At 37.7% G+C, this 24,756-nt stretch overlaps 1 protein-coding gene across 7 annotated transcripts in view; it reads right to left on the bottom strand.

Moving 5' to 3' along the window:
* AP2B1 (adaptor related protein complex 2 subunit beta 1) overlaps nucleotides 1-24,756 on the bottom strand; it is a 161,398-nt gene that overhangs the window by 79,075 nt on the left and 57,567 nt on the right. For all 7 annotated transcript variants that reach the window (XM_057501213.1, XM_057501212.1, XM_057501214.1 and 4 more), the window contains 2 exons: nucleotides 21,063-21,322; nucleotides 7,280-7,472 (listed from right to left, as the gene is read on the bottom strand). In XM_057501213.1, the coding sequence (XP_057357196.1) occupies nucleotides 7,280-7,472; nucleotides 21,063-21,322 (453 nt within the window). The remainder of the gene's footprint in view (nucleotides 1-7,279; nucleotides 7,473-21,062; nucleotides 21,323-24,756) is intronic.

Genomic DNA, 24,756 nt, shown 5'->3' with positions numbered 1-24,756 from the left:
GCAGTTGACTTCATGATGATGTATTGTAACTTACGGGCTAAGGAGATTTCAGCATGGTTACATGAGCTCTGAAGCAGAGACAGGCTGAGTCAGAAGTTTGAGAGCTGAGTCTGCATACAATTCTAGTTCAGCTAGATGACAAAAGAAACACCCTCATTTAACAGTAGTATGCAAAAAAACAGCAGAAATAGAGAGAACTCAAGACTGAAGTTCTATAAGGGAACAAAGTCTACCTGACTCCAAGAAAAAAAAAGTCTTTTATAAAAGATTAACTGAGATGGCCACTAAGTGGACAAAACAAAGAAAAAAACTCCCATAAATGATCATGATGACTGCTCTGGGTTGCTCCTCTGAGGTGTATCTGACCAGTCCAAAGTATACCTCCCTGCTTGTAAAACTGTGGGGCTGAGTATCTGAAGACATTCTCTCACTTAGAGGTGTAGATGTTAAGCTCAGACATTTCTTCTACTGCCTAGAGTTATTACCTCTTCTCATATATATGATGCTTTCCAGAACTTATTCATTTGAAGGGAGTCTAAGGAATTTTTCAGGTTATATGGCTCACCCACAGATCTGTTATGCAGGAGTTAAAATGATGTAACAATAGTATACAATTTGCAAATAAAACTTTATCAATAAAACACCACCAGAAACAATAAAACTTATATCAAAATCTTAATGGTATAAAAAACATCCATCTGTGTTTTTCCTATCAGGAGAGGCACACCATAACGTCTAGGTGAAAGTATGGGTTTCAGCTGTTGGGCTGAATACTTTGACCTTCAAAAAGCTATTCAGAAAAGCATCATAAAGTGCAGCTCATCAAATTAGTGAAAAAAATCTGTGACCAGATCTGAGACAGATCCAAAGTTATTGCTGAACAGATAAATCTTGTCTGATTCCAAATATTACTTAATTCTCCAAGACAGTGGTTTTCGACTTTATCTATACATTACAATCACTCGGAGAGCTTTTTCAAAATTCTGATGCCAGGCTACACCCCAGAACAATTAAATTGCTATTTCTGGGTTGAGAGTAGTCTTAATGTGCAATAGCATAAATGAGCTGAGATCATACAAAATTAGAGGACTCCTTAACTTGGAGGAAACAAAGACTTATATCAAAGAAAAGTAGGGGGCTATAAGAGATTGCTTCCTGAGATAGGAGCAAACAGAATGTGACAAAAGTCCTTAGAATGCCACTATGGTCTCTTAGGTCAAACAGAACTCAATGTTGAATATAGTAAAAATCCACAAGAGAAGCTCTGCATTCTGTTTCAATTTCCCTTGCAGTACTAATGACATGACTATATACTTGCTTGTCATCAGTCTCCCTCAACTAGAATGCAAGCAGGTAAGGACTCATCACAACCCCAATACATACAATACAGCCTGACATAGACTGGACTCAAATATTTATTGAGTGAATGAATGTTCTACTAACCATATAAGCAGGGCTACTAGCAATATTATTTCTTGGGGAAAAAACTGAAATGAGTAATTATTCTACTGAAGGTAATTACCACAAAATGGACATTAAGACCAACAAAATTGTTTCATCAACTGGCCTAGAGCACAACTGCATCAACATTGCCAACAACACATGAATAGAACCAACTGGGGGGAAAAAGGATCCCACCCCAAGGCCAAAGCCCTTTCTAAAGAGTGAATGCATTGTCTGAGCAGTTTTGAGCAGGCAGTTTTCAAAACAAGAATGCCCTGAGCATCATTTACTTTCCCTGAAAGTACTAATACTTTCTATCACAGCTCACTACCAAATGGATGGGATGATGTGATTTTGCCACTCTACTTGAAAGAGGGCAAGATAATAATCTTCTGCTTGCTGCAAGATAGATGTGTAAACTTACCTAGTCCCTCTTTTCATGAATGAACATACATTTAGTCCTTAAACTTGCATGCGCCTCCTAGTGGTATGCTAGTCCAAACTAATACAACCCAGTGCACCTGGCAGGTTTAGTGTGGAGAGGCCTAGGGCAAAAAAGCCTTTTGTTTTATCTTAAACACTCATGCAATTTTATGTTCTAAGCCTTGACATGACTCTGTTTACAATCCTGTGTACATTCTGCTGGGCACTCCAGAGATTGTGGACCCCAGTTAGAGAAGGACCAATATTAAGTGGAACTGGACTCTATTCTAGAAGATGACAATAATAAACAAACTGGAGGAACCACAGGATAGTGGAAGGACTGTAAACTTTGAAGTTTTGAAGAAATCCTGGGTTCAGACCCTGACTCTGAGATTTCCTTGCCATGTGACCTTCAATTTTCTGTAAAATGGGCTTAGTACCCAGAACCTTGGAGGGTTATTTTGAGGATTGGAAATTATAAAAGTTCTAGCACAGGTACTGGCACAGAAAAAAGCACTCAGTATTTGGTAATTATCTCCAACACTGTCTGAGGCAAGCCTTGACTAAATTTATGCATTGACAAAAAGATAGCGGTTACAGAAGACGCACAGAAGAATTTGCGAAGCAAAACTGAGCTACAATTTACAACAATCTCTCCACCACACCACCAACTCTAAAACATAAGCTCTTTAATCAATGGAAACTTTTTCCAGAGGAAGAAATATGAAGATGTAAAACTAGTACGTATAAGGGACTTTCCATGGGCTAAAAAACCTCAAAATTATTAAAATAGTTCATGACTTACAATATATGAAAGGTAAAAACCTGAAGAAACAGGGTGCAAAGTTTTGCAAAACATACACTGGAGTCAAGAAAAGGTGGTTTCTCCTCTATTCCACTCTATTCTAGCTGGCCACATCAAGAGCACATTTCTCTGGCAGGAATCCCTTTGTGAGGATACAGAAAGGGTACTCTGGATAATACTTTCTTTCCATTTTTGTACAACTGCACCATTTATTTAACTAGAATAATGCACAGCACTTTGGACAAACAAATGGCTATAATTTAGCCAAGGTCTCTGCTGACAGCCTGAAAGTAAAGGCAATGAACAATCAGGATTCGATTATTACTTTAGTGATCCTCACAGATGTCAGATTTATTAGCACATGGTGTGTCTTTGTAACATGAATGCAAGAGTTACACACATGGGCATTTGGTCATCTCCCACAGTACACCAAATCAGAAAGATCTGCATTGTCAGGAAAGACATACTACCAACAAGGAGAAGTTTCTTAGATTTGGTATCAGAGCCACTAAAAGACCTATGTCTGGCTTCCAAAACAAAGAAACTAAAAATCTCAAATAACTACATTTTTGTAAGCCTACATTTAAATAATATACCATCATGCTCTACAAGTAGACCAGACTAAACATTGTTTCACTACCAGAATTCATTCTACATCAAGTTTATACTTGATGTTAAGTATAAATTTACATACAGCTAAGTTTATACTAACAGAAAAAGGAAACTGTCTGTAGAGTTGAAGCACAAGAGAATATGCTAAAGGGCAAGTACAAACTAAGAATGAGGATATTCCAGAAAAGAGACTGAAAAGAATATGTCAGAAATCCATTTTTATTTGAGTCCTGTGACTGAGAAACATTCCATTTAAAAAATCTGAATTTCTTCTTAAATCAATGATTTTCAAAGGTGAAAGCACATTAAGAATTACTTGGGAGGCATGGTGTGTGTCTTCTTTACACCATGGCAATACCTCCATCTCACAACTGTTACTGAATCACTATCATTGTTATTAAGTCAATATTATTGACAGAAGGAAGCTGGAGACTTCGGGTACATTGTGGTAAATAATGATGATGATAATGAATAAACTGCTATTTCCTGAATGACCAGAAAAAGCCATAAATCTGAAAATCTAACAAGAGCAAAAATGACAAAGGGTGAAGAAGATCTAATGCAAGGATCATCAGGATATGAAAAAGGAAGAATAACGGTCTCTTCTAGTGAATATCAAGTTTTAAAACAGAGGAACAGAAAATGAGTAGATAATACAAAATTCAAAACAATATTCAGTCTCCAATTACGGGAAGTGAGCAAGGCTTTGTAAAAAGAACCCTAGGACTGAGGAACTAAAGCCAAATTAGCCAAATTCAACTCCTGACCAATTTCTGATAGGCTGGACCACGTAACAACAAGTAATAATGGAGAACAGTCCAGGGCGGGAAGTATGGTAGGGGACAGGTCAGAAACAAAGGTAAAGTCAGGGAGGTCTGTTTTTGTACAAGGTACCAAAGATGCTCACCTGAATTTTATAAACAAGTGTAAATATTGTCTTGACTTACAGATCAATTTTTAACATCTCTAACTTCATTTGGAGTTTTATTTGGTTCAATGTTATCAACCTCAGCTGCAAAATTAAAAGAGCTTGGGTATCCTTAAAATACCAATGTCTAGGTCCTGTCTCCCAGAAATTCTGTTTAACTCTTGTAGGTTTGGGCCTAAACACTGATAGCATTTTCTTTGTATGGTACTGACGTGGGACCAATTACACAGCTAGACTTGAAAACCAGAGCCTGAAATAAAAGGTAAGCAGCTGCCATGCTTCACTGGCGGCACAACACTGACCTCTATGGGTAAGGTTCTGAAACCAATGATAAAATGAGCATGTCTTGAGGCCTTGCTGGTAGTCTTTCTGAAATGAACACTGAGGTACTGAGTCATGTTGTTTGCCAGATAATCTTTTAACTCTAACCCAGGCCAAATGGGGTTCTGGGTCAAATTTTACCACTCCTAGCAACACTATTCTTCCTAGAGAGTAAAAAAAGATCTTTGACAAAATAATTTCAAGAGTTTCTTGCTATCCCTCAATTTGGGGCAGAGGAGGGGACTCTTTCCAGACTGTGTTTACCGTTTAAGACAAGAGTACAAGGCATCTGAGTTTTCCATTAGCAATAGTTTAAATACCAAACTGAAGTGGTTCACAGTGATTACTGATGTGGTCCATGTACCTCGGATGGGAGTCTGTTAAAATACACACTCTGAGGTCTCACCCCAGACCAACTAAAACAGAACCTGTCTTGTACAAGATCTCCAGGAGATTTATATGCATATTATAGTTTCAGAAGCACAGCTGTAAGGCAAGGATGCATTCAAGAAATAATGGCACTACCTATACGGACTAAGTGAAAACTTTGAGGACTATTTTCCTCTTCAAAATAGTTCATGTAAGAACAGTAAAAGCATTTTTAAAATGGCATAGTCTCCTGCTATCTTAGAAACTCATCTTCCACAGAGCCAGTTTTAGGCTTTCCTTGTGATATCCTCTTAAAAGCAATCTTGGTTCTGAGTAAATATACATTTAACCACATATAGATCCAAAGTAAAAAGAAGGGCTTTTACCCCTTGTCATTTTGATTTCTGGGATATATTAATATCATAGAATAAGTTGAAGAAAATTGTATATAAACCCTTTCTGAGGCTGTAATGCCAAATATACCATTTAAAACCCCAAAGACAGAAAAAGCTAAAATTTTGAATCACTCAGGAACATTACTGGGCCTACATAGCAAAATACTCAGAAATCCAATTGGAAAAATAACTTTCCACCCTGAAAAGAACATCCTTTACAAAAAAAGAAAAAGAAAAAAGTCCCATTTGTGACCTTGGCTACCACAATCTAAGAAAATTTTAACAATTATTATCTGAAGTAATATTTTCAGGAATTCTAACAAGATAACTGGACAGCTATGTAAAATAAAAAGAGAAACCTCACTGGTGTTAAGAGCCAGGAAGAGCTAATACAAAGCCAAATAGTAATAACATGTCTCTTTCCTTTTGTGCTAAAGTGGGTCAAGAAACAAGAGCATAGAATCCTAGGCCAGACAACATCAAAATAGAGCACCTTTTTCTCCTCCATTCTTCAATCTTAATTTGTCAGTTTAAGGTTCAATGAGTGCACCATGTCATCAGCCACCAGGAATTACTAAGCAGGGTTGTTAAGACATAAACTTGAGGAAAATGTAACCTTTAACTTGTGGTTGATGTGTCAACAGAATAGGTAGAGCTATTTCAACGTTCTGGGAAGTCTCCAAGAGTATTTTAATATTCATTAATCAGTCTCCTAAGTCTATAAACCTATACAGGAATGCTGAATGATAGTATGAGGAATCTATTCTTCTTATATAATCAGTGAACACTCGTTAAAGGCATGAATATGAAAATCAAATGCTTATATTCCCAGAAAGACAATGGAAGTGCTCATTTGTGGCACTATTAGTGGATTTCAGAGCTTAGTCAGTGTACAGTCTCTGGAAGCAGTGAACTGGCATTAGAAAAATACACAATCCAAAGAGGTATGACTGTAACCCTGTTTCCTTAGACTCTGGCAGCCAAAAAGTAAATGTACCTTTACTGGCTGGCATAAATCCAGACATAATACTGCTCATAAAGTAGAAGAGAAAATGCCAGTGTATACAGCAGAAAGTAAGGCTTGTTTTGTTTATGCAGTCTCTGAAAACACATATTTTCATATGTATGGCATCTGTTTTCCAATTTCTGATGTTGGGAAATAAAGCAGTTTGTTGGGCACCTTTATAAGCATCAGATTGATAAACAACTTATTTGCAAGCGTCTAGCTGTAGAAGTCCCTCTAACACCACCATAGTTAAGTATGTAGTTTGCACGGAGCCATATGATGGCCTTCTTCACACAAATGGAAGGTCATCCTTAATATTTCTCATTTATCATGTACAGCAACCAAACTAATTTTGGTTCCTATTGGTAGTATATATTCTACATATTCACAGATATTCTGGACTTTGCAGCCTTTTAGTATTAGAATCCTGGAAGCTAATTACATTGGAAGTATGACTGGGGTTGTGGGGGGAGGGACACCAATCAAACAGTAATAAAGGTACACTTTTTATGTAAATGACTGCCTCAAAACTTTTCAGAATTAGGGCACAAGCCAATAAAAAGGGCAAAGTTTAAAAGCTTCAAAATACTGTGATCTGTACGAGGTCATTTAAGTGCTGTTCAGGTCAAAAGTTCAGGTCAAAAAGATAATTACAGGGATTATCCAGAGCTAAGAAGCAGGAGCAATTAATAATAAGCTCTGGAAAGGATATTAAATGTTATGACTGTTGAACAGTGGTTGGTTAAACATTAGAAGTTCTACTTATAGGCAGGACAGCAAAGCAATCCTGTATACCTGCAGACATACTCAATACCAACAGTGGGCAGTATCAATTAATTTTCAAAAGACAATCCTGTCCTTTATCAAAGGACATTGCTCTGCTCATCAAGGAAAGGTCTAGTTCTAAAAAAACTGAGTAAAGTTCTTTAAGGAATCCAGAACTAAAAATAACTGAAAGAGAGAAGAAAGATGCTTACCAGACTATCTAGTCCTCCTCCCAAGAGATCCACTGCTCCCATCTGCATGGAGGATACCTGTGGCACATTGACTGGGGGACCAAGGTCAAGGTTTAAAAGGTCCCCCAGGAGGTCACCTTGAGAGGGGATAACCTGAGTCTGTTCCAGGTTGGTGGTAGTGGTGGTGCCAACAGGGCTGTCGCCCGCATCAGTGCTGCAGGTAAACACACAAGGTGGGGAAAAAGAAGTTGGTTTCAACCCAGGACAAGATATAAGGCAACAAGTCAGTGTCAGATATATAAAACACAGGAGGAAAAAAACTTATTTTATAATCATTTGTTGATATACATGCAGAGATGACAGCAATTCTTGTTTATCCAAATAAAGTTGCTAAAATGAAAATAAATATATACTATAATCTTATCAGTCAGTCATTTTAATTGAGCACCTACTCTATGAGAGAGCACCATAATAAGAACTCTGGAGTAGGAAAAAAAAGAAATACATTTCCTGTCCTCAAATAACTTCACTTTAACAAACAGAAAAACAGCACTCAAAAAACAATTGAAAGGCACACCTGTAATAGCAGAAATTAGTATTGTGTGAGTGTCTGCAGGTGACAGGATAAAGATCAGCAATAAAACAAAACCAGGTGGGCCAATTCTAAAAGTTTCTGAGAATGGTTTTATAAGTAGATTTTTGAAGAACTGCCATCATTATGAAGAACTACCAGAGAGAGGCCTTCCAAAATGTAAGGGATGGTTTCTTTAAAGGCAAAGAAATGAACAATTCGACTTCAGGGGTGGTAAAAGCAGACTTCTTTGGCAGGAGCAGAGATTGGGATTAAGAAATTGGGGAAGAAAATATGAGGGAAATAACTCTGAAAACTAATTTGGAGATTTAGATTAGACTCTTAATTAATCAGGAAAATGCAAATTAAAACTATAATAAGACACCACTATACACCCATCAGGCCAGTTAAAATTAAAATGACTTGACAAAACCAAGTGCAGCTGAGAATGTGGATCACCTAGAACTCATACATTGCTGGAAGGACTGTCCACTGGTACAATAACATGGGAAAACTAACAGTCTCTCCTACAGCTAAGTATACATTTATTCTATGACCCAGCAATTCTACTCCTAGGCATATACACAAGGGAAATGAGTATATAAGTCTACCAAAACACACACACAAGAATATTCATGGAATATTTGTTTGTAAACTGGAAACAATCCAAAGTACATTAACTGGAGCACCAAACTGGAAACAATCCAAAGTGCATTAACAGAAGATAAAACGTAGCACAGTTGGGCAACGAGATACCATATACCAATAAATAGGAACACACAACTGATAATACAATACAGATTAGTCTCAGACATTATGCTGAACCAAAGAAGTCAGACACAGAAGAGTAAATACTGTACGGTACCACTTACATGATATTCAAGAATAACCAAAACTAATCTATAGTGGTCGAAACAGTGGTTACCTCTGGAGGGTGGGTATTAATAGCAAAGAGGCATGAGACGTCTTCTAAGGTGCTGGAAATATCCTGCATCTGATCAGGGTAGTGGTTATTTGAGAGTATACATATGTAAAAGTCTACTGAGCTAGTACCATTAATACTAAGGTTATTATAAACGATATGATCATTTAAAAAGTGGGAGAAAAAAATCCTACAAAGAAAATACCAGGCTCAAATGGCTTCAGTATTAATTATTCCAAACATTTAGAAAAAAACAAAAAGTCTAAAACTTTAAAAGAAAATAAAAGAGTTAGAAAAAGAGATGACAGAGTGAGAAGTGAGGCAGAAACCCCCTCCCCAACATCACAAAACACGAAAATACAGTAAATAGAACTAATCCTGAAAAAGTGACCAAAAGACTGGAGAGAAGACTGCCTACAACTGGGAGAAAAAAGAAGACTCCCACAGAAAAGGGTAAAGTAGCAAAGCTCCAATCCAGCGGGACCCAGGCCCTCCCCCAACCCCAGCCCACAGGTGGGAGGAAGAGAAAGAGAGTGGAGAGGGAGCAGAACCCCAGGACTGCTTAACACCCAGCTCTGGATATCTGCTCTGGAAGAACGAACACACATTACATGGTGCTCTGGACAGTACTGCGGTTGGAAATCAAAGAAGGGAAATCAAAGAGACAGATACCAGCTGTTTGTGGAGAACAAGTACGCACAACTGACCCCTGTAGGACAAAAGAAAGGTGGGTAGTTTGAAAGACTTCCCAGCACCAAGAGGGGCACAAAAGGGGCAAAGATTACCCAGAGCTCACTGCTCAGGAGAAAGGACAGGTGAACAAAACTGTCCTAGCATGCTCAGCCCAAGAGGTTGGGAACTCTCAGGAGCTTCAGACAGTCCATCCCCCTGGGTGGCGGTGCAACCCAAGGCACCCCCATGTGGTATGCAGCTTCTGGCTCCTTCCTCTCAGCGTGCACGGGTTCCACTCATCTGATGCCCCCACCATCCCACCAGGCCAGTTGGTGGGTGGCCCTGCCTATGGAAGCTACAGGAGTGTAGCACAGAGGCTCCTCCCTTTGTGCACAGCCCACCAGACCTGTCAGTGGAGGCAGGCATAGAGCTACGAAGGCAGGAAACCCTCTCAGCCAATCTCTTTCCTCTTGGCAATTACCAGTTCTGGTCACCTGCGACCCCTGCCATTTCTGCAGTGGCACAGCAGCTCCAGAGAGTAGAGCTTTGGGGCACTACAGGGCACTGTTTACACTGAGTTATTATTTCATAAGAAACACTAAAAAAATGAGGCAAAGGAATTTGGTCCAAACAAAATTACAAGAAAAAATGCAAGAAACAGGGCTTGGTGACCTGAAATCTTCTTGATAAAGATTTCAAAATAAAAGTCATAAACATGTTCACAGAGCTACAGAAAAATATTCAACATCCCAGGGAGGATTTCAACAAAGGGACAGAACTTTTGAAAAATGCAGTATCTGAAATGAAACATACAAAGGAGGGATTTAAAAGTAGATTGATGAGGTAGAGGAGATGGTGAATAAAATAGAAATTAGAGAATAGGAATACAAAGAAGCTCACGCACAGAAAGAAAGAAGGATCTAGAGGAATTAAAGATTGTTAAGAGAACTGTGCAACCAATCCAAACAGAACAATATTCACATTATAGGAATACCAGAAGAAGCAGCAAAAAGGGGATAGAAAGTTTCTTGAGGAAATAATTGCTGAAAACTTCCCCAATCTAGGGAAGGAAATAGTCACTCAGGTCGTGGAAATGCAGAGATCTCCCAACACAAGGAATGCTAGAAAGACACCACCAAGACACAGAATAATTAAAATGGCTAAGATCAAGGACAAGGAGAGAGTACTGAAAGCAGCCAGAGAGAGAAAAAAGATCACTTATAAAGGAAACCCCATCAGGCTATCAGCAGACTTCTCAGCAGAAACCGTATAGGCCAGAAGGGAGTGGCACAATATACTTAATGAAATGAAACCAAAGGGTCTCCAACAAAGAATACTCTACCTGGCAAGATTACCATTTAAGTTTGAATCCGGGGAGAAACAATTTCCACATAGGCAAAAGTTGAGAGAATTCACCTCCCACAAAGCATCTCCATAGTGTATCTCAAAGAGACTGTTCTAGATCCCTGGTTCCCAACAGGGGTGGTACTGCCCACTGGCGGGTAATGAAGAAATCTGGGGGGATGGTTTTGGTCCAAAACATATTAAGGGAGTGTTGGGGACCAGCCGCCGCCCCCTTGGGCAATACTTGCATGAACACAATGAAAGGCCTGATTAATTATCTATAGTGAGTTTGATCAAAGGCAAGGCAATTATTTCTGCATTTGTGTCAAAACCTGACTTGTACAAATGAAATCTGAGTTGAAGACAATTTTACCAGTTTCCAAATCTTTCTTCAGTGCAAACAGATGATATCTGGTTTAAAGCCAGCATTTGGAAGCACTTAAAGATGATTTTACAAATAGATTTCAGGATTTATTCAACATGATTATTCCAGACTGGGTCCTAGAATCTTCCTCAAACCCGCAAATAGCGGAAGTATCACTGCAGGAGGAGTTGATAGAATTGTCAACAAATAAATAGCTGAAATTTAAACTAAATGTATTATAAACAATCTTGGATTCAAAGGCAAATTCTAGTATTATAACCAGCCTTATGGGCTGTAGCGAAGAAGCTTTATATTGCATTTCCATCATCATATTTAGCCAAAAGGGGATTTAGCATGGTCAGGAATCTATTAACAAAGAAAAGAACCAAATTGTCAACAGTGAAATGTGGCGATTGAAGATTGCTGATGACCAGAGAAATACAAAATTAAAACCATAATGAGATATCACCTCATACCAGTTAGGATGGCCAACATCCAAAAGACAAACAACAACAAATGTTGGAGAGGATGTGGAGAAAAGGGGAACCCTCCTACACTGCTGGTATGAACGTAAGTTAGTTCAACCATTGTGGAAAGCAGTATGGAGGTTCCTCAAAAAACTCAAAATAGGAGACGGATTAAAGATGGCGGCGTGAGAGGAGAGACAGAGGCTTCCTCCTAAAACTGGATACAATTAGAAAATATAATTGGCCGAACTAATTCTGAGAGAGCAACAGGAAAGAGGATGGCATCAGAATGCACACACCTGGAGAAAAGAGCAGACCTCACTGAACGGGATAACGTACCAGAGCTATGGCTCCACGGGACCCGAGCCCTTCCCCCACCCGAGCTCACCAGAGGGGAGGAAGAGAAACGGAGCAGGTAGGGAGTGGAAGGCTTGGGACTGCTGAATACCTAGCTCCGGAGATCTGCTTTGGGAGCACAAACCTACATTTCATGGTGCTTCCATGAGACTCACATGATACTGGGTTGGAAAGTTAATACAGGCAGAGTTCCTGGGGAGACTGGGATACCGGCCGCTTGTGGAAAGCAGGGATCCATATCCGGCAGCTCTGGGACAAAAAGTTATAACTGTGTGCCTGGTCCACTGGCTCAGGCAGTGGAGACAGGCACAGCAGCTGGGAGGTGGGGAACAGCTCCCTCCTCCCCCCAGCACCAGTACCGCTCCCCTGTGACCCCCGACAATGCTTCAGGGGCTGAGCAGCTCCAGACTACAGCTTCTGGACACTAGAGGACGCCATATACAAACATGAAATGCCAAAGAAACCTTGTCCAGAGTAAAATTATTAATACGACTCCCGAGAAAGATATAAATGATATGGACCTCGTGACTCTTCCTAAAAGGGAATTCAAAATAAAAATCATCAACATTCTAATGGAGGTACAGAAAGACATCGAAGAACTCAGGAATGAATTCAGGTTGGAGATCCAGTCGTTGAAGAGCACAATGGAGGGTATTAAAAGCAGGTTGGATATGGTGGAGACAATAAATGAAATACAAACTAGACAAGATAAATACAAAGAAGCTGAGGCACAGAGAGAAAAAAGGATCTCTAAAAATGAAAGAATATGGAGAGAACTGTGTAACCAAGCCAAGCAGAACAATATTCGCATTATAGGGATACCAGAGGAAGAAGAGAGAGAAACGGATAGAATGTGTCTTTGAGGACGTAGTTGCTGAAAATATCCCCAATCTGGGTAAGGAGATACTTTCTCAGGCCATGGAGATCCACGGATCTCCCAACACAAGGGACCCAAGGAAGACAACACCAAGACACATAGTAATTGAAATGGGAAAGATCAAGGATAAGGACACACTGTTAAAAGCAGCCAGAGATAGAAATGAGATCACATACAAAGGAAAGCCCATCAGGCTAACCTCAGACTTCTCAGCAGAAACCTTACAGGCCAGAAGGGAGTGGCATGATGCATTTAATGCCATGAAGCAGAAGAGCCTGGAACCAAGATTACTTTATCCAGCAAGATTATCATTTAAATTTGAATGAGGGATTAAACAATTTCCAGATAAGCAAAAGCTGAGAGAATTTACCTCCCACAAACCATCTCTACAGTCTATTTTGGAGGGACTGCTATAGATGGAAGTGTTCCTAGGGTTGGATAGCTGTCACCACAGGCAGTAAAACCATGGGAGGGAGGGTGGAGCAGCTGATTACGAGACAAATGCAAAATTAAATTGACTATCCCCAAAGTCAATCAAGGGATAGACAAAAAGTACAGAATTTGATAACTAATATATAAAGAATGAAGAAGGAAGAAAAAGGAGGAGAAATAGAAGAGAACCTTTAGATTGTGCTTGTAACAGCATAATAAGTGAGTTAAGTTAGATTCTTAGATAGTAAGGAAAGTAACATGGAACCTTTGGTAACCACGAATCTAAAGCCTGAAATGACAATAAGTACATACCTATCAATAATCACCCTAAATGTAAATGGACTGAATGCACCAATCAAAAGACACAGAGTCACTGAATGGATAAAAAAACAAGACCCATCTATATGCTCCTTACAAGAGACTCACCTCAAACCCAAAGACATGCACAAACTAAAAGTCAAGGGATGGAAAAAGATATTTCATGCAAACAATAGGGAGAAAAAAGCAAGTGTGGCAGTACTAGTATCACACAAAATAGACTTCAAAACAAAGAAAGTAACAAGACATAAAGAAGGACATTACATAATGATAAAGGGCTCAGTCCAACAAGAGGATATAACCATTATAAATATATATGCACCCAACACAGGAGCACCAGCATATGTGAAACAAATACTAACAGAACTAAAGGAGGAAATAGAATGCAATGCATTCATTTTAGGAGACTTCAACACACCATTCACTCCAAAGGACAGATCCACCAGACAGAAAATAAGTAAGGACACAGAGGCACTGAACAACACACTAGAACAGATGGACCTAATAGACATCTACAGAACTCTACACCCAAAAGCAACAGGATACACATTCTTCTCAAGGGCACATGGAACATTCTCCAGAATAGACCACATACTAGGCCACAAAAAGAGCCTCAGTAAGTTCAAAAACACTGAAATTCTACCAACCAACTTCTCAGACCACAAAGGTATAAAACGAGAAATAAATTGTACAAAGAAAGCAAAAAGGCTCACAAACACATGGAGGCTTAACAACACGCTCCTAATAGTCAATGGATCAACGAACAAATTAAAATGGAGATACAGCAATATATGGAAATAAATGACAACAACCACACAAAGCCCCAACTTCTGTGGAATGCAGCAAAAGTAGTCCTAAGAGGAAAGTATATAGCAATACGGGCATATTTAAAGAAGGAAGAACAAACGCAAATAAATAGTCTAACATCACAATTATCAAAATTGGAAAAAGAATAAGAAATGAGGCCTAACGTCAACAGAAGGAGGGACATAATAAAGATCAGAGAAGAAATAAATAAAATTGAGGAGAATAAAATAATAGAAAAAATCAATGAAACCAAGAGATGGTCCTTTGAGAAAATAAACAAAATAGATAAGTCTCTAGCCAGACTTATTAAGAGAAAAAGAGAATCAACACACATCAACAGAATCAGAAATGAGAAAGGAAAAATCACAACAGACCCAACAGAAAAACAAAGAATTATTAGAGACTACTACAAACACCTATATGCTAAGAAGCTGGAAAACCTAGAAGAAATGGACAACTTCTTAGAAAACTACAACATTCCAAGACTGACCAAGGAAGAAACACAAAATCTAAACAAACCAATTACCAGTAAAGAAATTGAAGCGGTAATCAAAAAAAGTACCCAAGAACAAAACCCCCAGGCCAGATGAATTTACCTCGAAATTTTATAAGACATACAGAGAAGACATACTACTCATTCTCCTTAAATTTTCCGAAAAATAGAACAGGAGCGAATACGCCCAAACTCATTCTATGGAGCCAACATCATCCTAATACCAAAACCAGTCAAAGACCCCACCAAAAAACAAAATTACAGACCAATATCCCTGATGAACATAGATGCAAAAATACTCAACAAAATATCAGCAAACTGAATTCAAAAATACATGAAAAGGATCATACACCATGACCAAGTGGGATTCATCTCAGGGATGCATGGATGGTACAACATTAAAAAATCCATCAACATCATCCACCACATAAACAAAAAAAAGGAGAAAAACCACATGATCATCTCCACAGATGCTGAAAAAGCATTCAAGAAAATTCAACATTCATTCATTATAAAAACTCTCAACAAAATGGGTAATAGAGGGCAGGTACCTCAACATAATAAAGGCCATATATGATAAACCCACAGCCAACATCATACTGAAGAGTGAAAAGCTGAAAGCTTTTCCTCTGAGACTGGGAACAAGACAGGGATGCCCACTCTCTCCACTGTTATTCAACATAGTACTGGAGGTCCTAGCCATGGCAATTAGACAAAACAAAGAAATACAAAGAATCCAGATTGGTACAGAAGAAGTTACACTGTCACTATTTGTAGGTGACGTGATATTGTACATAAAAAAACCCTAAAGACTCCACTCCAAAACTACTAGAACTGATATCAGAATAAAGCAAAGTTACAGGATACAAAATTAACACACAGAAATCTGTGGCTTTCCTATACACTAACAATGAACTAATAGAAAGAGAAATCAGGAAAACAATTCCATTCATAATTGCATCAAAAAGAATAAAATACTTAGGAATAAACCTTACCAAAGAATTGAAAGACCTATACCCTGAAAACTATAAGACACTCTTAAGAGAAATTAAAGAGGACACTAACAAATGGAAATTCATCCCATGCTCTTGGCTACGAAGAATTAATATCGTCAAAATGGCCATACTGCCCAAAGCAATATACAGATTTGGTGCAATCCCTATCAAATTACCAACAATATTCTTCAACGAACTGGAACAAATAGTTCAAAAATTCATATGGAACCACCAAAAACCCCGAATAGCCAAAGCAATCCTGAGAAGGAAGAATAAAGTTGGGGGGATCTCGCTCCCCAACTTCAAGCTCTACTACAAAGCCACAGTAATCAAGACAGTTTGGTACTGGCACAAGAACAGAGCCACAGACCAGTGGAACAGAATAGAGACTCCAGACATTAATCCAAACATATATGATCAATTAATATATGAAAAAGAAGCCATGGACATACAATGGGGAAATGACACTGTCTTCAACAGATGGTGCTGGCAAAACTGGACAGCTACATGTAACAGAATGAAACTGGATCACTGTCTAAACCCATACACAAAAGTAAATTCGAAATGGATCAAAAACCTGAATGTCAGTCATGAAACCATAAAACTCTTAGGAAAAAACATAGGCAAAAATCTCATGGACATAAACATGAGCAACTTCTTCATGAACATATCTCCCCAGGCAAGGAAAACAAAAGCAAAAATAAACAAGTGGGACTATATCAAGCTAAAAAGCTTCTGTACAGCAAAGGACACCATCAATAGAACAAAAAGGTATCCTACTGTATGGGTGAATACATTCATAAATGACAGATCCGATAAAGGGTTGACATCCAAAATATATACAGAGCTCACATACCTCAACAAACAAAAAGCAAATAATCCAATTAAAAAATGGGTAGAGGACCTGAATAGACAGTTCTCTAAATAAGAAATTCAGATGGCCAACAGATACATGAAAAGATGTTCCACATCGCATGTCATCAGAGAAATGCAAATTAAAACCACAATGAGATATCACCGCATACCAGTAAGGATCGCCATCATCGAAAAGACAAACAACAACAAATGTTGAAGAGGTTGTGGAGAAAGGGCAACCCTCCTACACTGCTGGTGGGAATGTAAATTAGTTCATCCATTGTGGAAAGCAGTATGGAAGTTCCTCAAAATGCTCAAAATAGAAATACCATTTGACACAGGAATTCCACTTCTAGGAATTTACCCTAAGAATGCAGCAGCCAAGTTTGAAAAAGACAGATGCACCCCTATGTTTATCGCTGCACTATTTACAATAGCCAAGATATGGAAGCAACCTAAATGTCCATCAGTAGATGAATGGATAAAGAAGATGTGGTACATATTTACAATGGAATATTACTCAGCCATAAGATAAAAACAGATCCTACCATTTGCAACAACATGGATGGAGCTAGAGGGTATTATGCTCAGTGAAATAAGCCAGGCAGAGAAAGACAAGTACCAAAGGATTTCACTCATATGTGGAGTATAAGAACAAAGGAAAACTGAAGGAACAAAACAGCAGCAGAATCACAGAACCTACGAATGGACTAATAGTTACCAAAGGGAAAGGGACTGGGGAGGATGGGTGGGAAGGGAGGTACAAGGGTAGGGAAAAAGAAAAAAAGAAGAATACAAGTTCTCAGGTTTAAAAACACATATACACCCCTATGTTTATTGCAGCACTATTTACAACAGCCAAGAAATGGAAGCAACCTAAGTTTCCATTAGTAGATGAATGGATAAATTAGACATGGTACATACACACAATGGAATACTATTCAGCAATAAGAAAGAAACAAATCTTACCATTTGAAACAACATGGATGGAGCTGGAGGATATTATGCTCAGTGAAATAAGCCAGGCAGAGAAAGACAAGTGCCAAATGATTTCCCTCATTTGTAGAATATAACAATCCAGCAAAATTGAAGGAACAAAACAGCAGAGGACTCACAGACTCCAAGAGACTAGCGGTTACCAAAGGGGAGGGGTGTGGGAGGGCAGATGGGGAGGGAGGGAGGGAGGGAGAAGGGGATTGAGGGGTATTATGTTTAGTACACATGGTGTGAGGGGTCATGGGGAAGACAATGTAGCACAGAGAAGGTAAATAGTGAATCTGTGGCATCTTATACACTGATGGACAGCGACTGCAATGGGGTATGAGTGGGGACTTGATAATATGGGTAAATGTAGTAACCACATTGTTTTTTTCATGTGAAACCTTCATAAGAGTGTATGTATATCAATAATACGTTAATAAAAGAAAAAATGTAGAAGAAAAAAAGTCCATTAATAAACAAATATTTTTTTAAAATACAAAACCCAAAAAACTAGATAGGTTTAGACAACACTTGAAGACAGAAGACAAACAATGAAGACTCAAACTCAGAGAATACACAAACAAAAACTAAGCAGCAGAACACTAGTGATGCTCCTTATAATCACACAGGAATCTGGAAGGATAATGGGAAAAATAATACACTATTTTCAACTGTTAAGTTTCAAGTAAAAAAAAAAAAGAAGTCCAATAGTGAGCTACAAACAAGGGACTGGCAGAGAGGTAAACTTGGAAGAAATTCATATACACATCGCAGGTGAAATCAGCAGAGTATAACTGTGATGTGGTGACAAGAGTAGGGGGTCTAGAATAAGAGTACCAAGACCAAGTGGTACTCCAACAACTACGGGTTGCATGATCTTGGGCAAGTGACAACAACTCTGAGACAGTTTGCTCACCAATAATATGATAACAATGTTACCAAAACACGGTTTTATTTTAGAGGATCAAATGAAAACATGGTGTAAACTGCAAAACCTTCTATCTGGTATTGCTGTTTTTAGCAGATGAATTCTGCCAAAAGAATACAAAGACAAACAGAAAGAGAAGGTTCAGAATGAGCCTTGTGATACAAACAAGCTTGATAATCAAGAAGGGAATGAACACAGAATTGCAAAGATTAAAGAGAGAAAAACAAGCTAAGGAAGATAACTTAGGGAAAAAAAAGTGGCAAGGAAGCCAAGATGAGAAGTATGTAGACAGGGTGGGGCAAATATAAGCCCCAAATTAATAAAGCCAAAAGGGGAAGCGATTTCATATACATCTGGCAAGAAGTACATGAGATCTCTATAAAGGGCATTTATTCTCTGCAGATGCAAATTCTCTCATCTTGTGACATGTACCATTTAAGGAGATGTCTGTCACACTGTTTATCAGAACCTTGAAATACAAGGCAGAATAGGTGAACAAGGCACATATATTCCTTCACTATAATGGAAAAGGAAGAGTACTATGAGAAGACAAATTGAGTCAGATGAAAAGAGGTAAATGATCCAATAATTTCTACAAGTTAAAAACATGGTAAATCATTATTATGCATTCATTCCTAGTGGAAAATATAAGCAAATTAACATGAAAATGTTTCCCATTGTGAATTCATGGGACATTAACTGCACAGCTGTCAAAGCAAGAAGTTTTTTAAAAATTGAGATTTTTCTAAATTAGACTATTTACCATCTCACCCCTACAGCTAACAAGTACTACGAGCAACACCCAACTGAAAAGCACTTCCCTTTCTTTCCCAAGTGATTTTAAAAGACTTACTGAAGGTAAGTATTTTTACACTTCTAGAAGAGGCAGAATAAGGTTTTACAATGTTGCTGTTATTTCATGTCAGAAGAATATTATTATTAACCTTATGCTGCGGAAGAGAGCTAGGTAATGTCAGGACTACTACAGACATGCCATTTACAGCAATATACTGCCCCTATTTATATCAAAGGGGACTTTTCTGTGTTTGTGTTTCCTTTAAGAACAGAAAACAAGGACAAATGGACAGAAAGGTTATCTAAAAAGACGAACCACATATGGTATTGTGAAGGTAAAAAATTAAAGGCTATTAATCAGGTAAAGACCCTATATAAGAGATTGTTTCTTTTTAAATAGTTTAAATATTGGTTCTTACCCTGTGTTCTAGAAAGAGCTGTTTTGTTTGTTAATTTAACTTTCCCTCTCCCAGGTGAGGATCAAAAGTTATCAGAAAATTCCTATCTATTATCAAAACTCAGAGCACACACAAGGAGAGAGACCTTAAAATCAAATGGTCGTATCTAGAGAATGTTAAATATGCCTGCCTACAAGGAAAAACACACTATTACTACAAGGCCTAATCCTTATGAAGCCTCAAATCCCCTATGGGTGAAAATCATAGCACTTACCCTAAAACCAAAGACTCACTCAAATAAAGGCTAATGAAAGAAACTAAGTTTTTTTGGTATCGCCTTTTCCTTTTTGTCTATTCGTGCCCACAGTCTGTTTAAATAGATTTTAAATAGTCAACCCAAAATGTGGACTACGCTAATTTGTAAAGCAATAAATCCTGCACTCTGGCTACTCATTAACCACTTAAACCGCAGTGTATATTAGAGAATGGTAGGAGACACTCTTTAATGGAAGTGCAGTAGTCTAATGCCTCTGGGATTAAATTCTACTTAGATTTAAGCCTTACTATGATTAATGAAGGAGACTGCAAAAGGATTCCAAGATTCCCACTATAAGAGTTTATTACAGTCATTCCTTCCAAACTAAAATTTAAAGATACCTTACGAGTTTCACGTTACCTGAGAACCTATTCATAACAGAATTTCCTTAATGAGATGATCAATTTAATTTGCTAGAACAGGCACAAGTAACTGAGAATCAATGTCCACAAAGAATGTAAGCTGCTTTTATAAAACAACCTGTAAATATTACTTCAGTAACAGCTTTACAGCATAAGGGAAGCAATATCTGATAACTTTCTCCATAAGCCCCAACCAAAGTTAAAGGCTAAAGATAGCTAAATGTACATATAGGAGTTCTTCCAAGTTTTCAACCCTGGGAAGATTTCTAGCCTCTTACTGGAGACCTAAGCAACTTCCAAATTTTATCAGTTTAGAAGGTCTGCACCACCACGAAAGCCACAATCCTATCTTCTCCCAGATTAGAACACAGAGGGGCCTCTGTCTGTCATTGTAAGTGTGCTCACTGTATTCAGATGAAACCCTCAGGGCAGTCTAGCAGGTAGGCAAAATGCATGCAAGTTCTTTTCTACATTATAAAAACATGAAGAAAACCAACTCTGTCTAAACAGAGTCACTTCTCACTCTAATTCATCTACTTCACCTGCTTACCTCCCATGATGTATTGGCAAGTGTTTGCGATGGATTCCATGACTGCCTTCCACAAACGCATTAGGAGGTTTATGGTACACAGAGGCCAAAGAACCAATGTGGCAGATTAGTTCATCCAGTAGAGTTGGCTCAATAAGATCTGTCTCTTCAGAGATCAGTGGCTTCTCAGACAAGACTACTTCTTTGGCTGTGACAGGATCCGTTGAGAGAAGGCGCCAATAAATATAGCCCCGGTCTCGAAGGTCAGGATTATCAGAATCCTTGTGGAAGGCAAGGGAAAGAAGGCGTAAGTGGCATTTTTCTGCATACAGGAACCCAGACTGTCGCGTTTATTATGAAGGCAATGCTGGAGAGATTTACATAGTTAGACTCAATATAGTTTTAATACAGTCATAATTTTGTAATCTCTAATATTTCAAAGAATTTAAATGTTAAGTGCAGTGGGTTAGTCCTAAGACTCAAATCCAAAGGGAAGTTGAGAAAAGGGAACTAAAGTTTAACCCAGTAAAAATTAACTGTCTGAGATGGTCTCGGGACATAAAAATAATTTTTTAACTTCTATAAATACTAGCAGAATTGTTCATGAAATATATCTCATATATATTTCATCCATACCTTTCTTCTTTATTTAAATATGCATTAAGTAGCTACTATGGTGACAATGGCTAGGTCCTGGAAATAAAGAAGTAACAGCACATAGCGCCTCACTTTAACAAGATCACAGATTCATCATCACAATGTTGTATGGGAGGGACTATTACCTAAAATAATAAAAATTGTTAAAGACAGCATGTAATTAAGTGCTTCCAAAAAGGGTGACACTTGAATTTAGTGGTCTTTTAAGTTAGTTTTAAAATAATTTTACACATGCTAATGGCTTAAAACAAAATTAATCAATGCCACATCACAATTTAGAAGTGCATAATATAAGTTTTCCTCAATCATCCATCCTTACCCATCTTAAATCCCCACCCCCTAGTCATATTAACAGTGTGGTATATATATATATTTTCCAGACAACTCCCATGAATAAGTATATTTATTTTATACAAAACCAGTTTCATATTATATATGGTGCTTTGCAAGTTGCTTTCCATACTGGCACACAAAGGTGAAGTTTTCCACTGTATATGCAGTACTCTGTCATTACTTACTAATGGACATTCAGATTGCTGCCTCTTTCTTCCTCCTTCCATTTATCTATCTGTCTATTTTTGTAATCATTACAAAGTAGCAATAAATATCCTGCTATCTGCTTCTCAGAATGTCTATATTTGTTTATGTACCAGTTGTTCCAGCAATAACATGTTATTAAAGGTAATACTAAGTCTCCATTTCACTTTCTGTGTTTAAAACACACATACAAAATTATTTTCTTTCAAGTACACCAACTTGAAAGCTTTTAGACGAGTTTCTCATCAAGAAGATGAACTGGTTCCGAAGTTAACCACTTAAGACACTTTTTCAGCTCAATACAAGTAGAGACCCGAATGTTTTTGACTACATTGTTTTAAATGGTTTTTCTTAGTTATGTATCAATCTGCACTCATAACAGATTGCTGGCTAAAGACAAAGAAAAACACAAACAACACTGAGATACAGCAAGTTAACAGAGTATAAAAGTGGTAAATTTTATCTGGATAATCTTTATCTCATTATTTGCAATATTCTAATAGAAATACATATATGGGTGAATTTCATGCCATATAAAAATGTTTATAGTATTTGAAATGCCAGGGTTAAAGAAAAGTGGTAATATCCAATGTAGATGATTTTGTTTTGTTATATTGGGGGAGCAGGATAATTTGCTTCTGAGGAAGTGTTTATAAATAGCAGCCTGAAACCTCTCACTTAGATTTCCATTGGGAAATAAAGCTTGAACATTATAAAACATGAATAAGCTGACTTTTTAAAAGAGTGCAACCCAAGTTTCTCAAAACATCAGGTCAGGAAAGCAATCCCTACCCTAGCTCTTGTTGAATATATAAATTAAAACATTAAACTTCATATTCAGTCCCCAAAGCACATCATTTAAAATTTGTAGACTAATTATGTTTTATTACACAATTAAAATAAACACTGCACATCACTAATCTGGGAAAATTCATTTGTCTTTATAGGCAGGTACTATAGTTAAAGGAATTAAAGTTTATAATATAGTTTAATAATATACTGATCAAAATGAAATACTTTACTTCAATTTATTTCTCTCATATATTATGCACATATTTAAACAAATGGCAAAAAAAAGAGAAAGTTCCTTTGGGAATTCACAAAATTATGTACTTCTTTGAAAAAACTTTATGAGTCTCTCACAAATTCAAAACACTGTAAAAGAGCAAGTTGCTAGAGACAGAATCACTGGATCAAAGATAGAAAAACACTGTAAGTCCTAAGCGACACTGACTAAAAAAATAGTCCTATGAGAAATGAGTTCAAATTTTCCAAGACTAAAGTCCAGAGTAGGCAAGGACCTCCCCTGTTCAAACTGTTCTGAGGGCTGATTCATCAGGTCAACTAAAACCTGGCTTTCAGTCTCACTATTCATATGGAGGCCACAATCAGGGCCACAGGTCAAAACTTGTGACAAGGAAATAGAAACTTTTTATGAATTTAAGGTGCCATTACATCTTCACTGACAAAAAACTTGGTTCTCCATCTTTCTATGTTGACAAATAGTAACCGCACTACAGGGGGTGAGGATTTAATAATATGGGTAACTGTTGAACCACGGTGTCATATATTTGAAATCAATATAAGATTGTACATCAATGGTATAAAAAAGTATAGTTACAAATTTTTTTAAAGTTTGGTTTTCAATCTACTGTACCGCTGACCCCAAAGGACTTTGTCAGGATCTTGAGAAAACAGTATATTTCTAAACATTTAAGAGCTTCCAAAACAATTCTTACCAGGCAAGCTCTAAAACTGTAATTTGTAAGCTGTAATGTGCACCAACTTTAGTGAAAGTGCTTATAGTAGGCCCGAACCACAGAGATTCTGATTCATTCTGTCAGCAATGGGGCCCAGGAATTTGGATTTTTAACAAGCAGCACAGGAGATTTTGATGATGGTAGTCTCGTGTTCATAGAAAAACTAAGATGAAGACTTCTCTTCTGTGTACTGCAAAGGGTAATTACTGAAGTCTGGTCACTTCTGCATGCATTGTTTACTAATTCCTCTTTAACTAACAAAGCAAAAAGTACAAATTTTTGAAATGAAGTCACAGATTCAAGGGGTGGTTTTCTTTTCCTCTAGCTAATAGTATTTCTAAGCACACCACCATTTTATTTCAAATTAGAAGCACAAAGATTTCACATATACTTCACTGAATTCTCAGCATAGGTACAGTATTAACTCTATTAGATAGAAGGGTAGCAGTATGAAATGGAAATATGCTCAATCATGTCCCGAACCACTGAATGTGGCAGAAACAGAACTCTACAACAAAATTCAAATGAACATAATTCAGATTACACTGCCCTCAACTTAAATTGGCACTTACCAACTTCATTCAATTTGGTTTATTTCACAAACTTAAGAAAAAAATCTCTGAAAAAACATCCAGTGGAAAAAACTTTTGCTCTTTTGTTCTAACTTCTCAGACCTCATTAATTGTATAGGAAAGGCAAGCCTAGACATCATACACATCCAAATATGAAATTATCATCCACAATGATCTTAAAATTACATG

This window comes from Manis pentadactyla, chromosome 4, assembly GCF_030020395.1.
Source record: "Manis pentadactyla isolate mManPen7 chromosome 4, mManPen7.hap1, whole genome shotgun sequence".
NCBI lineage: Eukaryota > Metazoa > Chordata > Mammalia > Pholidota > Manidae > Manis > Manis pentadactyla.
Note: the sequence above shows the minus strand (reverse complement) of the source record. Positions and strands in the feature narration are given on the sequence as shown.